The sequence below is a fragment of the Pezoporus wallicus genome, unplaced genomic scaffold (genome assembly GCF_028554395.1).
Source record: "Pezoporus wallicus isolate ANWC-B61680 ecotype Strahan unplaced genomic scaffold, APGP_CSIRO_Pwel_v1 contig_6996, whole genome shotgun sequence".
Taxonomy (NCBI): Eukaryota; Metazoa; Chordata; class Aves; order Psittaciformes; family Psittacidae; genus Pezoporus; species Pezoporus wallicus.
Window position 1 is genome coordinate 2967430 of NW_026637899.1, and position 12641 is coordinate 2980070.

General features: G+C 39.8%; 1 protein-coding gene across 4 annotated transcripts in view; it reads right to left on the reverse strand.

The window, feature by feature from the left end:
* Nucleotides 1-12641, reverse strand: part of KIAA1328 (KIAA1328 ortholog) — a 181431-nt gene that overhangs the window by 108044 nt on the left and 60746 nt on the right. For all 4 annotated transcript variants that reach the window (XM_057408151.1, XM_057408148.1, XM_057408149.1 and 1 more), the window contains one exon: nt 3505-3632. In XM_057408151.1, the coding sequence (XP_057264134.1) occupies nt 3505-3632 (128 nt within the window). The remainder of the gene's footprint in view (nt 1-3504; nt 3633-12641) is intronic.

Below are 12641 nucleotides of genomic sequence, written 5' to 3' on the forward strand. Positions count from 1 at the left end.
CTAGAAGCATCATGAGATATTAACCTAGAGTTAATGCTGAGAAGGCCAGTTTGAATAATTCAATTCATGTCACCTTAAGTATCTTTTCAAATGGAATTAACTTTATCTCACAAAAAAAGGAAGCTCCATGTTCCAGTTACTGATTATTGACTCCATGAGAGCTCAGTCTTAAATCATCTCAGCACCATTTTCCAGCAATTTTATTTCACTGCTACCAGAATGCTTCTTTAAATTTTGAGGGCTGACTTTTGTTTTAAAGAAGCAATATTAGGTAAGAAGAAAGCATGGTTTCAGAATATTGCTACCTTTAGGTGATGATAAAACAGGCCCCCCAAAAAGTTAACACCGGACCAGTGTTCGCATTGTTCAATTTAGCTACAATATACCTACCTTTCAGCCACATGCATACAGCTACTGCAGTCTTTTGCCTCTCATACAACTCCACCTCTTTTTGCAACAATGCCACAGATGTTTGCTGCAGTTCTCTTGACCTGTTAATTGTCATATTCTAATACAAAGCCCAACATTTAACCACTGAAAGGAGATGCTTTCAAATACTTATTGAAGCCCAAAGGAAAGTGGCAGCTCATGGTCAGCATTATTGTACAGTAACAATGGGAAGCCAGACAGGTGAAAAGCAGCGGATGTTAGGATATAGGTGTAGCAATAGAAATAAATCAAAACAATCAAGTAAGGAAATGAGGGGAAAATGAAAAAAAAACAAACAAGCAAAAAAAACCAAACCCATCTCCTAACAGACAGAACAAAGAGGCATTTCAGTACAGTGTATAACTGTATAGCCCCACGTTTCTGCAAGACACAGGAAAATCAGAATGACATCGTACACTGAAGCACAGATGCCCTGGTAACATTGGCAGTTACTTGAAATAGGAAACACTGATTACCACTCCTAGACAGTTCAAAGAAGCGAAAACCAGGTAGCAAGCTAGCATCTATTGATTTAAAGCCTATCCAGGATTTTCTTAACCCAGCCAAAACAAACAATAGGAAAAAGACTCCCAAAGGACTGGGATTCAAACAAAACTCACGAAGACTTCCTTTAGCCTAGTATTTCAGCAAGGTGGCTTAAAACATGGGTTAAAACAAACGGTGGGAGAATACCAGAACTTCCGCAGGGCAGAAAGACCTGGTGTGGGCAGTATTAGAGCAGGAGGAAAGTCTTCTGGATCTGTCCCCCCTCACAGTTATTACCTCCCAAAAAACCTTCCCTGCTGCATTCCCCAGTGGCATTCCCCCCATCGAGGCAGACACCAGAATGCAAGCCCTATGCCTGCCTCAACTACTGTGTTAAGACAACACTAAAACAGAACAAAAAGAGACTGATCACGACCCTAAGAGCTCACAGTTCAGTTATTAAGACAAGAGACAAAAAGACAACAACAAAAAAAAAGTGTGTTAAAATAACACAATAGCCCAACAAGAAGCAGCCCAGTGACTCTTGATAGCTATCACGTGAAGGAGCATGTCAGGGAAAGAACCAACACAATGAGACAGTCCTGTAAATCTTTCCATAGTTTCTGAGCTGTGAGGAAAAACATAGCAAGAACTGCTTGTTTGGGAAAAAAAAGGTAACAACTTATAAAGCCAAAAGCATTCAAGATATAAAGAGCTCATAAATACCAGGACTGCACTGAAAGAAAATTGAAGAGGAAGACTAAAAATACTTCAGAAATAGAAATACTTTGCAAGGTCTAAGGAAAAAAACAATTGAAACATGCTTTGACATCTCTTTGTCTACAGCTAGAAAGCTCTGCACAGGGCAAGAGGGCTAGGGTAATTTCAGACCTGGTAGGCTGGAGCTGTAGACTAGGTAACCATAACTGAAATGTCAAGGCAAACCTCAATACAATATGAATTTGTGTTTGTGGACAAAAGTAGAAAAAAGAAATAATGGGATGGATCAAAGACAAGCTTGATAGAAGTTTGCCCATGAAATCAGAAAACAAGTTCAGAGAAGTCTGTACATATATTGATGGAGTAATTCAGAAAACAGAACAAGAGGAGATGAATGTGGATTGCTGTACTGTCAGCTGCTGATTTGACAGTTAATGTGCTGAAGGTTTCCTATTATCTGCTTCTATACTTTTGCACTGTAGATGTGATTACACCAGATAACTTTACACTAGGCGCTAACCTAGTACAAGATAGGTGTATTTAAAGCTGAAAGGCTAACAGTGCAGGTAAGCGCAGCAAAACCTGAGGGAAAACACAGCTCCTGTGGTGCTGCTGGACTGCATGGTGTTTTCTGGACTGTTTCCTATGGAGATAGCCTGCAAGTTGCATATCACAGACAAGAACACAAGAATCATCCATTCTCAGAGAAAGAGGTTCTTGTTTTGAACTCAACATCATCACAAAATGGATGGCAGACAAAAATACAATGGAGTGGAAATGAAATGTTTATAAAGGCTAAAAGCCTGACAAACAGCTCAATGTCCAACAACATATTTTACAAAAAAATACCATCAGCAGAATAAAAAGCACTTCCTGATGCTGATGAAGTCATAAGTATTGTAACCTGCTTCCTGAACAGAATTAAAGATTACTCATTCCTTCACAGGACTCCTGAGAAGTAGGATCTGTGTGTGTAATTCTGTCAGTAGGGAGGCCTAAATCAGGCCACCTTTTGGACACTGCACTTCTAGCCATTTACAAGCCTTTAAGACTCTTCCAGCAAAACAAAGGATCAAGGACCCAGCCTATGAGAAAACGCATAGCCTTAAGTAGGATAGACTCTGGAGATCTGCAGATGGAAATTACTGGAAGAGAACAGCAAGTAAGAACATCAGGTACAGCACTTGCATAAGTAGCCTTCATTTCCAGGGTATAATCTGTTATCAGCAGGGATGCAAATCAAGTACCTAGCTATCAGGAAAAAAAAAAAACAAAAATCAATCTCAGGCAACCATGTTTTCAAGGCTTGGGGCGCATTCATCTGAGAAACATTTTACCACTTAATTTAACATACTGTAGCTCTAGTCAACATTTTCTGTTTTTAAACTGCATATATAATTATAGGTCTTCTATAAACAGCTCAAATCAGATGGGCTGCCTTACAGACTTGAGAAAGCTCTTACTGACCACATACATCATCTGTAATGTCCTTTTCAATCATCAAAAGCCACAGTGAAACTCTGAAAGGCTGTATCTATAGTGACTGCAATTATTTTACCATTTAAGAAACAGGACAGAAAACAGAACAGCATCTCAACTTTTTCGTTAGGAAAGGCATGGGTTCCTACGATTCCTACTGCACTACCACATGGACAGTTAACTTCATACACTTTATTGACCCAAAACGTGAGAGGTCTTTTTGTTCATTTCCCTGAAATCCATGTATTAAGGGAAGGAGCCCTGGGAAGCCAATCACAAAACAGTGCTCACTGCTGCATAATGCAAGACAATGCACCCAAAGTTCTAGCAAAGGACAAAAGATGTTTAAAAGATGTTGTTAAAAAAGGAGATGGGGAAAAAAGAGCTTACCTTCTGCTCCTTTTCCTTGGCAGCACTGAGTTCAGAAAGGGAGAGGGATAGTTTTTCCTGCTGCTCAGCTAGGTACTTCTGATAAAGGCTCAGAAGTTCCTGGCATTCTCTGTACTGCTGCTGCAGAGGTAAGACATCAGAAGTTAAGGGAAAAATACTCTTTAGCGAACACTTAGAATCAAATATATACCAACTTACTCTGTGTAAATCCGATTTGGATCCATAACAGCTCAATTTAAAAACAGATAGTGTGTGTTTGAGTACTGCCTAATGATGATAAATCTGCCTAGAGATGAATGTTCAAGCACAACTTTCTTTCTACTCAGACAGTGGAAAAAGAAGAATTACACCAAATTCTTTTATCATTGGAAAAGGGACAGGCAGGAGGCAGGTGATGACACTGTTTCAGTTGGAACAATTACAGCCTCTGATTCGTATTCAGCAAAGCCAGCTACTACCAATGTTTATTTATAAATAAATAAAAAGCCAGCCAAATAAGTAAATAGTCCATTTTTAAGCACAGAAATGGATTCACAAGCCCATATACCCAAATCCAATCTCTTTGCTTGAGCACCAACGGCTCCAAACCCCACAGCCGAGACACAGTGCTACAGGCCTTTTAGACACTAGCCGTGATTTTTGGACAGTGATGTGGAGAAGCAGTAACTGTGGTGTTTGCAAGGATATTAACAAGCAACAGTGTCCTGCCTTGCTTGCAGCATTGAAATTCCAATAGGAGACAAATCTGCTCTTCACCTGTCATTGTGTAATTCCCTCCCTTGCTCATGTAGCATGGTAAACCATTTATGCTCCCCTCTCTCCCCCCTCACTTTTAATTATGCATGCAGATGGGATAAGGGCTCGCTGTCCAAAGAGATTACTCTGAATAAATACTTTAATAACAAGTCACTGCAATTAAGGTAGGGAACAAAAACTTCTTCAATCTATAAAATGGTGTTGAGTTACAGATTTCCTTAACATTTTTATGATCTAATCATTGCTTCTGGGCAAAATAATGTTGCAATCCTTTTTGCCAATCATGGCTGCATAAATAACTCGCTGCTTTGTTATTCCCCATTATGACCCTGATGTTTTTTCTTTTCCTTCTATTTCTTGTTCTTTTGGGGGGGGGGGGGGGGGCTTGCCAGGTTTTCTTGTTTGTTTTTTTTTTCCATTAAAAAAAAATTAAAAAAAGGCTACACAGAGAATAAGCAAACATTTCAGGACGGAATGGGAGGTTATTAAGCCCCAATGTTTAAATCGATCAGGAGAGCTCCTAGAACACTTTTGCTCAGCACCTGGAAATACAGGATGGCACAAACAATGGTCTAAACAAGCTAATTGCTTTCCAAAGCCAGCCTGCCTGAAGCCTGAGCTGTTTTACATTTCAGTTCATTTCGTCAGAGAGCACACCAAAAGGCTGAAGTGATTTGTGGTGGTCTCGGGAGTCTCTGCCAGCTATGATGTATATAAAAAGAATTTTTTATTCCGGTTGTAACCATAGGCAGTAATGTTGATAGTAGGTGAACATATTAGCCTGGACGCAGGGCATGAATTTTACTCTAGAAAAAGCCAGTTCATTTATACAGTCTAAGAGTTAAATGTCGGTATTTGAAGACAAATTATAGGGAAATTCATTTAAACCCATGTTATGTGGCAGAATATAAAAACAGACAGCCCTATCTTTATCAATTTTTTACAGCTCTCTTATTTCACTTTGCTTCCAGCAGCCCCTTCCCCACAAAACAGATTTTACCCTCTTCTCCCACCAGCTAGCACTGCTGGCACAAGGAACAAGTACCCTAAACAGCCTTATGGCACATTACAGATGGCCATGCACCTACCCTCACTCCTGCACAGTGTTAGTGTAAGTCCCGCTGGAAAGATAGGCAAGACTGCCCTCGCTCCCAAGCTTAGCACATACATGGTGCAAATGTACCATAAAAGAGATGCCCAAATTGTGTTTTACAGACTGCAGAACCCTTGCTGTGCACCTGAGGTCACCACCTCTTGCTTGCAGCTGCCAGATTTGAAATACAGCTTAAAACTTGACATGCAAAATTAACATAAGGAAAGCATGGAAGCAAATCCTGGTTGTCCAAGGGTCAGTTACGTGATCTTGAGTGGGAAGGGCGATAGTTAACATGAGCCTAAACGGCAGCTGAGCTGTCCCTGAAGTTGTAAGATTCGGTCAGCACTGTAGCTGTTAAAGCTTCCTGTATTAGAAGATTAAAACCTTGTTCATTCACGCAATCACACTACATTAAGCAAAGGATTGTTACAACCACCATAGTCTGAGAGTCCAAAGCCCCGCTTTGCTTACCAAGTCAGTAAACATGAAGCTTCAAATAGGAGAGGGAAAAGAAATGTTCATTTGTTTAAGATACATGCAGAATAGCTGTAAGTATGGCAATTCTCCATAATGTGCTGGTACATTTACTGCTGAATATGTTCTTAGGAAAAAAAAAAAAAAAAGAGTGCTTAATATTAGATCTTACTCTTCCATTCTATTGAATTTTTGCTAAAAGCAGCAAGATGATTTCTTTTTTTCCCCCTACAAATTAGCCAGGCAATATACAACACTGCCACAAAAATATTTATGTCACTCAGATATAACAAGGGTGCACACATACTGTGGCACTACATTCTCTAGACAAATACATGGGTAATGCTAAATATTTTTATAATCTGCTTAAAAAAAAATAAGGTAAAGATGAAAAAAAAAAAAACACAAAAATACATGACAACAAGTCCTGCAGAATCGCGTTCCACAGAAAAAGTAATGTGCCTAAATGCTCACATCAGATATTTCTTCATGTGCTCAGGAGCACAAATAATGGATTTACAAGATGTTAGTTACCTGAGAGAAGTGGTACTTGGCATTTCACTGAACGGTAGTTTTATGTCCAAGAAATATGCATTTGAATGTATCCAAGTAATGCATTTCATGTCGTTTATTAGTAAAGCATTAAGAGGGGGGACAAAAAAAAATAAATTCAGAAATGCAAATGTTAAGATTTCAACAGCTACATTTACATGTCATACTTACAAGTACTATATACTTTATAGAATAAATTAGTTAATTTCATCACTGAATGAAAGTCAAAGAATTAAGAGTTCATTTATGGCTCTTAAGAGATAATAACCTCAGCGGAGATAGAGTTGGCTTTGAGAAGAGGGACTGCTAGCATGTAGCAGTGGCACGCTTATGGAAACCAGGAACAGATTTCCAGGAAGAGGGACGTTAAGCAGGGAACAAAGCTTCTTCTTAAGGGTGAAGCTTCATGAGAAGGCGCAGTCAACCTGATGTTCAGCTGCTGCTAAAAACATACCCCCGCTCAGCCCCTCAGTCTCACTCACTCCAGCTGCACCAGCTCTCCCAGACTCCTCACTCCAAGGGCTCAGCAAACTGGCCCAGCAAGGCAAAGGCTCCACCAAGCACAAGCCCTGGTAAAATGCAAGCAGAGGGAACACGCAGCTGGGAGAGGAGGACACCTCCTGAACAGCAGCAACCTGCCTGGTAGTGTCCATCCACCTTGGCAAAGTCTTTCTCCAGTTCCACTCTTCAGCCTTAGGCTATCAGGTCTGCTCTATGACTACAGCAACTACTCACAGCTTACTCCTTGCTGAAATGGTTTTAACCCTCTCACAAACAACTACAGTTCCTTGCTTCTCCAGAAACAAGGGGGGGTGAAGCCAAGTGCCAATCTCTAGCACACCCACTGACCTCCTGCATTGTTCCCATTGTCTCTTGACTATAAGCTTAAAATCTGAAGTGTTTTGGTTTAGAGCATTCACCAACTTCCTAGAAAGCTTTTCCACATCCTTCTGTGAGCAATGCTCATGCTAAAGGGGTTCAAACACCACCGGTCTCTTCAACTATAGTCAAGGTTTTCAAATTAAGCCAATACCAGGTTTCAGTAAATAACCCATGAGGGTTATTTACTGAAATTCTGCCTTTCTTAAATCACTTTTTGTAAGAGGAAAAGAAAATAAATAAGGCAGAGGAACTTATCTTTAGAAAAAGGGAGTTTTAGCCTGTGTCATTCAAGATAAATGTTTAGTTTTACTTCACTTTATTTTAAAGAAAATTAGAGCACCCTCCAATCATGGATATCTGGGGCTGGAAAAAAGTTTTCTAGAACCTATCAGTACAGAAAAAGAACTCTACTAATGAGATTTTTTGCAATCAACCTAATAACAAAGGCCCTTCCAAATTTTCAGAGTGTTTGTAAGAACTCCTCACCTAGCGATGCCCTTCCTCCACGGCTCATCACAAGCATTTGTGGGGACAGGCATAAGCTCTAATGCTTTGTTTTTACACATGGAAAAACTGCAGCACAGGGAGTCTTCAGGCATGTCTGTGCAGTCTGGTGCAACCCAGCAACCCTATGCTCCACAAGCCAGCTCCAGGACACAAGCCTTGCAGCTGTAGGGTAAGTTAGCACAGCTCAAACACAGCACTAACAGATCAGATTCACCTTACTCCCAATGCACTCAGAGTGCAAGCTTGCCTGTATTCACATCCATGCAGACAAGCCCTAATAGACTTCTCAAGCACCACACAAGATGCCCAAGGATGACTGATTACTACAGTCCCTGACTGTAAGTCCAACTTGAACCCTCCTTTCATTCAAGGCTGCATACCCCGATCCATACCCAGAAGGGAATACAAGAGCTAAATCTCCATCTTCAGCAGCAAGATTCTCCAGTCCCATCAGCCCCTATGTCCAATGGAGGATCCACTAGAGAATCACAGCTGTTACAGAAATATGCAAAGATGAATAGAGCAAGCAAGGAAGTAAAAAGTCAAACAGGCAGAAGTCAGATTTAAAATTAAGATAGCAATAACTCACTCTCCATGGTAGAGATACGAGAAACCTCCAGTGATATTATTTCAGCACCTAATGAAGAGGGCTTTTTGACATCTGCAATCATGATCTATTAACCACAAAACACTACCTTTTAATCCCTGCTTAAGGACAAGCGTCTAGAAAGACGACTAGTTATAATCATATTTGCAATTTCATCAAAGACCAAACTCCCTTCACTGCTTCAGGTAGTTCCTTCAAGACAAAGGCTGTGAAAAAGATAGACTGACACGAAGATGCTGAGGAGGTGCCACTCACACTAGGCTGATTAAGCTAGGCTGAGCACTGAAAGAGAGGTCTTTCATCTCTAAAGAGAAATCTACTCAGATAAGTTGCAGGCAGACCTGAGCTTGCCTGTCTGCTATCCAACCAGGTATATATGAACCAGACCTATTCAAGGAGCCATGCACAGCCACAGTAGCACAGCATCAAGCCTGATCTAACACCAGCACAACACCATTTCCAGTATGTGGCTGGATTGTGTCTGGCAGCTTGAGTGATGTCAAAGCAAGCTCGCATCTGTTTAACAGACATACTGCATCTATAACTTTGGCACTGCAGTGTTACTCAGTAGCCTAAAAATGCCTTAAAATGCTGGAAGAGTAAGACAGCATTTCACTAAACTCAAGCAAAGCCTAAGACCAACATAGCTGGGTCTCCGAGGACTGCTATCCCTGTACCTACAACTAAGACTCCAGCTATATTTAAATGCTCATAATACAAGTGAACAGAATTTGCAGAGTCTGCAGGGCCCCAAAGGCCCGCAACAGCCTCATGGCAAATTCCACTTCAAGTGTGCTCAGTTTTAAGAGGGACCATATTTTTCCATGCATCACCCAGCATATATTTCTCAGTATTTTGACGCATGTGGCAATGAGGCTTATTTTCTACCTTAATATTTAGCATATCCACAGCAGAAAGATACCATGTCTTTTGGGAAAGAAGCAATATGTATGTCATTCTGATTTCCACCTGCAGGCTCTTTTCTTCCTAACCAAAGAAAGGATTAAAATAATGCAGCTTCAACTACTTACATATGAAAAGTCATATGAATAAAAATAAACTGCTGGCATTAATGAATTAACATCTAAAAGGAACACTTTAAAATATAAACTAAGATATTCTAAGCTCTTTCCTTTAGCATTTAACAATTACATACTCCACTGGAAGCTGACCCACATTTACTTTTACACTACAACTTGTGTTTAATACCTATACAGTCCTGCACTTTGACAATCTCATCTCAGAGATGAGCAACAACAGGACTGCATTTAGGAAATCAGACTCTCCAAGCACAGATCACAAAGCCAACACTTTCTTCTGCCTTTAAAATTAAGAGAAATAAAATAAGTGGCTTGAACCTATGTGAATCATTGTTCTGTGAAAGGGTAAAGACTAGTAACTTCTATGAAGGTTTATTATCTAAACTCTGAAGATGCTGCAAAGACTGAAGGTAATAAAATGTTTTATGAACAACTTCACTTTGCTCGTTCTTATATAACTGAGTTTATGTGGGCTCCTTGGCACAGTGATGCTAAGAACCTGTAGGGAACTTTCTGCACATCCACTTTTCAATGTATTAAATAAATCATCTGGTGTGGGCCTGTACCTTATGAGCCTTCAATTCAAAACACAATCTCCTTCTGATCCAAAATCCTCGGGAAGCACATTTCTGAAAACACCATAAAGAAGCAAGTAACATACAGTAAGATAGAGTGATCTCCAATCTGAAGCCCAACAGTTACATTTCAATTTACACTTGAATATTTTAATGTTGTTATCCAGTCAGTAAATTAACTCAAGATGCAGGAATAAGAAGGGGAGATGCATAGGGGAAAAGGTCACAAGGTCCACAAAAGTTAAGAACTTCACTTCTGTTTGAAGCATCAGCATTTGTTGTTGAATGCCACAGCTCTCATATAAAGGAATGGCTTAATACATTCCCATTCTGTTTGAAGGGAAATTAAATTTACATTCTTTGGGAATATGGTATTGTAATTAGTTCATGACTTGATTACACTTTGAAGTGAGCGAGGACTGCATATGGTGCATATAAATTAGTTAAGTTACGGTTGCCTACCTGAAGAAAAGCTACCAAGTTAAAAAAGAAAGTTAGGGACAAAGCCAGGGCAGCCCTTCAGAGCTTTCAGGAAGCATATGTAAAACATCAAATTCAAATCCAAGTCTCTGGACTCACTGATGTCAGGTGGGAGCAGAAATAAAAACCGCAGTTTCCTAAACAGCTGGATGGGTTGTTTTCAAAAAACAATCTTTCCATCTCCACCCATACCACCTGTAGGGCAATTGTTAAAATTGATCCTAAAAACAGCAATAAAAGATGTGAGATTTCCTACCCTGTTTAAATGCATCAGTATGATTTATTCCTAGTACTTGTAATTTCTCTTTTATTTCTTTTATAGACAGCCTGAGTTTTATAACATCTACCAACATGTTCTGTTCCACCCAGATGATGAAATTCCCAAGTTTGCTTTAAAGATACTGAAAAACATTGAGATGCACAATATAAATATAGTGCATCTAAAATTGGCCAAACAAAAAGATAGCCAGTATGATTTGAAGAGAGCAAGGAAAGCATTTAAAGCTAAAACCAATTCTCAACTCATAAACTCATGACGTGAACTCAGAGAAGCCTCTATCATACTTCCAAAATGCCCAGGCAGTTTAGAGTACCAGATTTGATCCTATATATTGAATATCTTTTCCACAGGATATGCCAATCAAACTGGGCAGCTTATCTGCCATGTGCTCCAGTTCAAAGGTGGGTAAGGACAAAAATACCATACACCATCATGTGCCAGCAGATGTGCCTGGATCGATAAATGCAAATACCATCTCAGAGCTTGCATTTTCCATTCCAAATGGAAAACACATCTCCAGCCTTATCTTCATTAATACAAACAAAAGGATACTTACAAGCAAATTAAAAAAGAAAATTAAGGTTTATTCTGCAGCTTGGATGGGCTAACAACTTTCTTCTAGTGAAAAGGAAGGAAGAATTTAACACACAAAAGGAAAGTTATGCTGCTACACACACTGCCAAACCCATGTGTTTTCATAATAATGAACATAAGAAATCTGATGACAGAGAAACTGCGAACGTGAATACACAAAATACAGTCCCCTGATCATTGTAACAAGCTACCCGTCCTGGTGGGCCATAAAAATTCCTACTTTTGGCTTAAGAACTTCAGTGGCAAGAGATTTTCCTCCCTGGCAAGAAAGAGTTTGTTCAGAACACACCCGCTCCCTTCAGGGGAGCTCTGCCAACGTCTGTAGCAACTTTTAAGATTTAAAGATTTCTTTTGGCATTTGTTTAGATGGCACAGCTACCCAGCCTCTTCCACTGGAAACTGTTAAGGAACTTGTTACTTATTTATTTGTCTATCAGACACCAAATGTACGATCCTTTTTTTATGGAAAAAGGGAGCCTGGCGATTCAACCATCTACAATTTCTGTGCAAAACAGTCCCAGCATCAAAGAACACCACAACACATTTCATCACATACAAAAGAAAATGATCTCAACCTGTGCTGTGTGAAAATATGAAGCCAAAAAAAGGTATTGCACCTATCACCATCCACACAAAAAAAGAGTGCTATTTTTTCCTTTTACATATTTAGAGTGCAAAATTAAACAAATAAAAGGAACACTGCATAATTTAGCTTTCATTTTCTATCAAATTGCTCATAATTGTAACCATAAAATGATAATATTCTACCATATGTGCATCTGCAAAGCCGACAAAAGCACTGGTCAGCCCCTGCGGCACGAAAAATGGACCTGTTGCTCCACCTAGTGACCGTGATGGATATTACACCTCTCCTAACTTGCACGGAGCGCTTGTCACATTCTGAGGTTAATTTTGTTAGAGAGGGGGATATAACGCATCACTTTGAGACACGAAAACCCGCCGTGCAATCCTCCTGCTACCGTTCTTCCTCAAATTACACTCCCCTCCATCCACACAGGCAGTCACAGCTTTACATAAAATACATATCACTGGAAGTACTTGCCGTATCAGTTGCAGACCTTTGTGAGAAATTAAAACATCTTTCATAGTAGTCACCATTACTGTTTACACAAAGCCATTTGTCATATCAGTACTATTCGATATTAAAACAGTCGTGTTCTTTAATTTGACAATGGTGCTCCTGGCAGAAGCCCGAGGAGAGATAAAGTGCTTTTAGCCTATACGGGAATTGAGGTATCTGAGAAAGGATGATCAGCCTGTTATGTTTAGGCAC